The sequence below is a fragment of the Myotis brandtii genome, unplaced genomic scaffold (assembly GCF_000412655.1).
Source record: "Myotis brandtii unplaced genomic scaffold, ASM41265v1 scaffold194, whole genome shotgun sequence".
In the NCBI taxonomy this organism is placed as follows: Eukaryota; Metazoa; Chordata; class Mammalia; order Chiroptera; family Vespertilionidae; genus Myotis; species Myotis brandtii.
The window spans coordinates 1,846,062-1,848,383 of NW_005357232.1; the positions used below are offsets into that span (position 1 = coordinate 1,846,062).

A 2,322-nucleotide genomic window follows, 5' to 3' on the forward strand; every position below is an offset into this window, starting at 1 on the left:
GGCGTCCGCACCCCAGCTCTCACAGGCCCCCACTCACCTGCCCGGCCAGGGTCTGCAGGGAGCGAACGACTTCCAAGAGCACCTCCTGGGAGAGGCTGGGGCTGCAGCTCTGCTCCCGGCTCCCGTCGCCGACGCACGGGCGTCTGTGCTCAGCGGCAGCAGCCATGACACCTCGCAGGCGCCCCGAACCACGGGAGAGCGCTCCCGACCCCACCCCTCCCCGCTTCTGCTTTCGTCGCTTGGCGATGACGTCAAAACACAGCGTCTTGGGAAGAGCGGGACTTGGAAGACCCAGCCTTTGTCTGTGACTGACAAGCACATGCACCAATCAGGTGCAGCATGACGTCACGCCGAGGACTGGGAGGAGGTGGCTGCCACCTGGTGAGGCTGGCAGCAAGGTTTGCGGTGCCGACTGCAGGTGTGGTCCGCTTAGGGTTAGCGTTGGGAAGTCTCTTGACTCCCTAGAATCTAGGGCCCAGATGTTGCTTATGAGTTTCTGATAAGAGGAAACTTATGATTAAAGGGTAGATTTTCAGTCCCAAATTAAAAGTTGAAATTTTAACATGTCACTGTGGAGTGATCTGGGGGAAAGATCGCTGCTCAGGTATGCAGGTGCCCACACATATTTCTAAACGTTGGAAAGTAGAATTGCCCTAACGGGATAGAACGTTTTCATCTCTACGAGGTTGTTTAAAACTTACTCAAATTAACGTCACTAATTTTTCATTCGAAGGAGAGGAGGAAAGGAACAATAAAACGCTCTATTATGCCTCACTATCAAGGGAATAGTATTTTAAGTCTGCTAAATAATTATGTCAACTTTTAAAACGTGGATGAGTTGCTATTCTCTGAGGGATGCAGTGAGGACGTTCACCCTAAAACTGTTTAAAAGAAATGAAACACTGTCAATATAATTCGAACAGGAATTTAACGCAAGTATTGCATTGCAGCACAATCTTGGAAATTAAAAGGAAGATATAAATCCGAATTGAAATTTGACAATGTTATTTATCAGATAGCTTTATTAAAAGATATTTGAAGGACTTTGTAATCGCCTATCAAAGTCTAATATTTTTAAATGGTGTCCCATTGAAAAAAACACACACAAGTTTTAGAAGAATTTTTAGTGTTAAGCTCTATTCAAAAACACTTAAAAAAATAACAGTTTAGAGATAAGGGAAGAAGAATTTTAAATTCTTAATTCTAATAGTCTAATGAATTACAGTAGAGGAAGCATAGGTGGAACTTGCACAATGCGTATTCTTATTTTAAAGTAGGCTGAATGAAAGGGGAGGAATAAGGCATCAAGGAACTGGGATAAGGGCAGTAGGGATAAAAAAAATTCCTTTGACCTGTCCCTAGGGAGCCTCTTAATTAGTCTTTCATTTCTAAAGATTGCCAGGCTTGACAGGGTCTTGAGAAATCTTTTCTGTTCCCTTGTTCACAGCAAGCTATACAATTTGCAATCCAGCCTACATCTAGAGATATCCAGAAAAAGATTTCACAATATATAATCCCATATTGAGCAAGCTTCTCATTCAAGACACTTGTCCCCCTATCTGACGGGAAGGCATGATTCTTTGGAATGTTAGCATATTTTCTTCTCTTGTTAAGAAGAGAATAATTGTAATGCGTTAATTAGAAGTTTTTATTATATAACAAATTAGCAACTAGTTCAGGTCATTCTTTTTAATCTAGATATGAAGATGGTTTGTGGAGGGCTTTGTGTGTGTGTGTCCCCCCCCCCCAATATTTAGGATACTGGTATGAAACACATTTGGAACATGTTTTGTATAATACAAGAATACAATCTTTAATAAAGCAGGTACTGCTTATTTCTTTAGGTGCCATCACTCTTTTTGAAATTTCAAATTTTACTTGTTTCCTTGAACTCCTAATATAGAATTAATTGATAGACATTTGATTTATATACAGGTTTCCCCAATATCCAAAAGTAGAGCGTTCTTATCAAACCTTTCATAAGCCGAATGGGGCAAAGCCAAGACGCAATTACCATTAATGTATGTGGAAATATTTTTGAGCATTCCCAAAACCCCAAAATAATCTATCAGATCATACCACACATGCTTAATTACCTCCAGTTTTAAGCTAAGCATAACACCCTTACTAGTTCTCTTAGGCTTTCTGATACCTTAGGACACATCTTGCTAACAGATGCACAAAGTAATTCTGTGCTTCCACTTATGTCTTAGCATTAATAATACTTAACATTGATAATACTTAGAATTTAACTCTTTTATGCAACAGTTCTTCTTTCTAGGGGCCACTAATTCCTTCCTGATGCCTATTATCTCCAGTTTG

The 2,322-nt window shown here is 40.7% G+C and overlaps 1 protein-coding gene across 7 annotated transcripts in view; it reads right to left on the minus strand.

Annotated features, from left to right (window-relative positions):
- The window catches only part of MBIP (MAP3K12 binding inhibitory protein 1), a 21,387-nt gene extending 21,145 nt beyond the window's left edge, over positions 1-242 (minus strand). For all 7 annotated transcript variants that reach the window (XM_014538610.1, XM_005864973.2, XM_014538608.1 and 4 more), the window contains exon 1: positions 38-242. In XM_014538610.1, the coding sequence (XP_014394096.1) occupies positions 38-166 (129 nt within the window). In that variant the 5' untranslated portion in view covers positions 167-242. The remainder of the gene's footprint in view (positions 1-37) is intronic.
- Between the last annotated feature and the right edge of the window lie 2,080 nt (positions 243-2,322).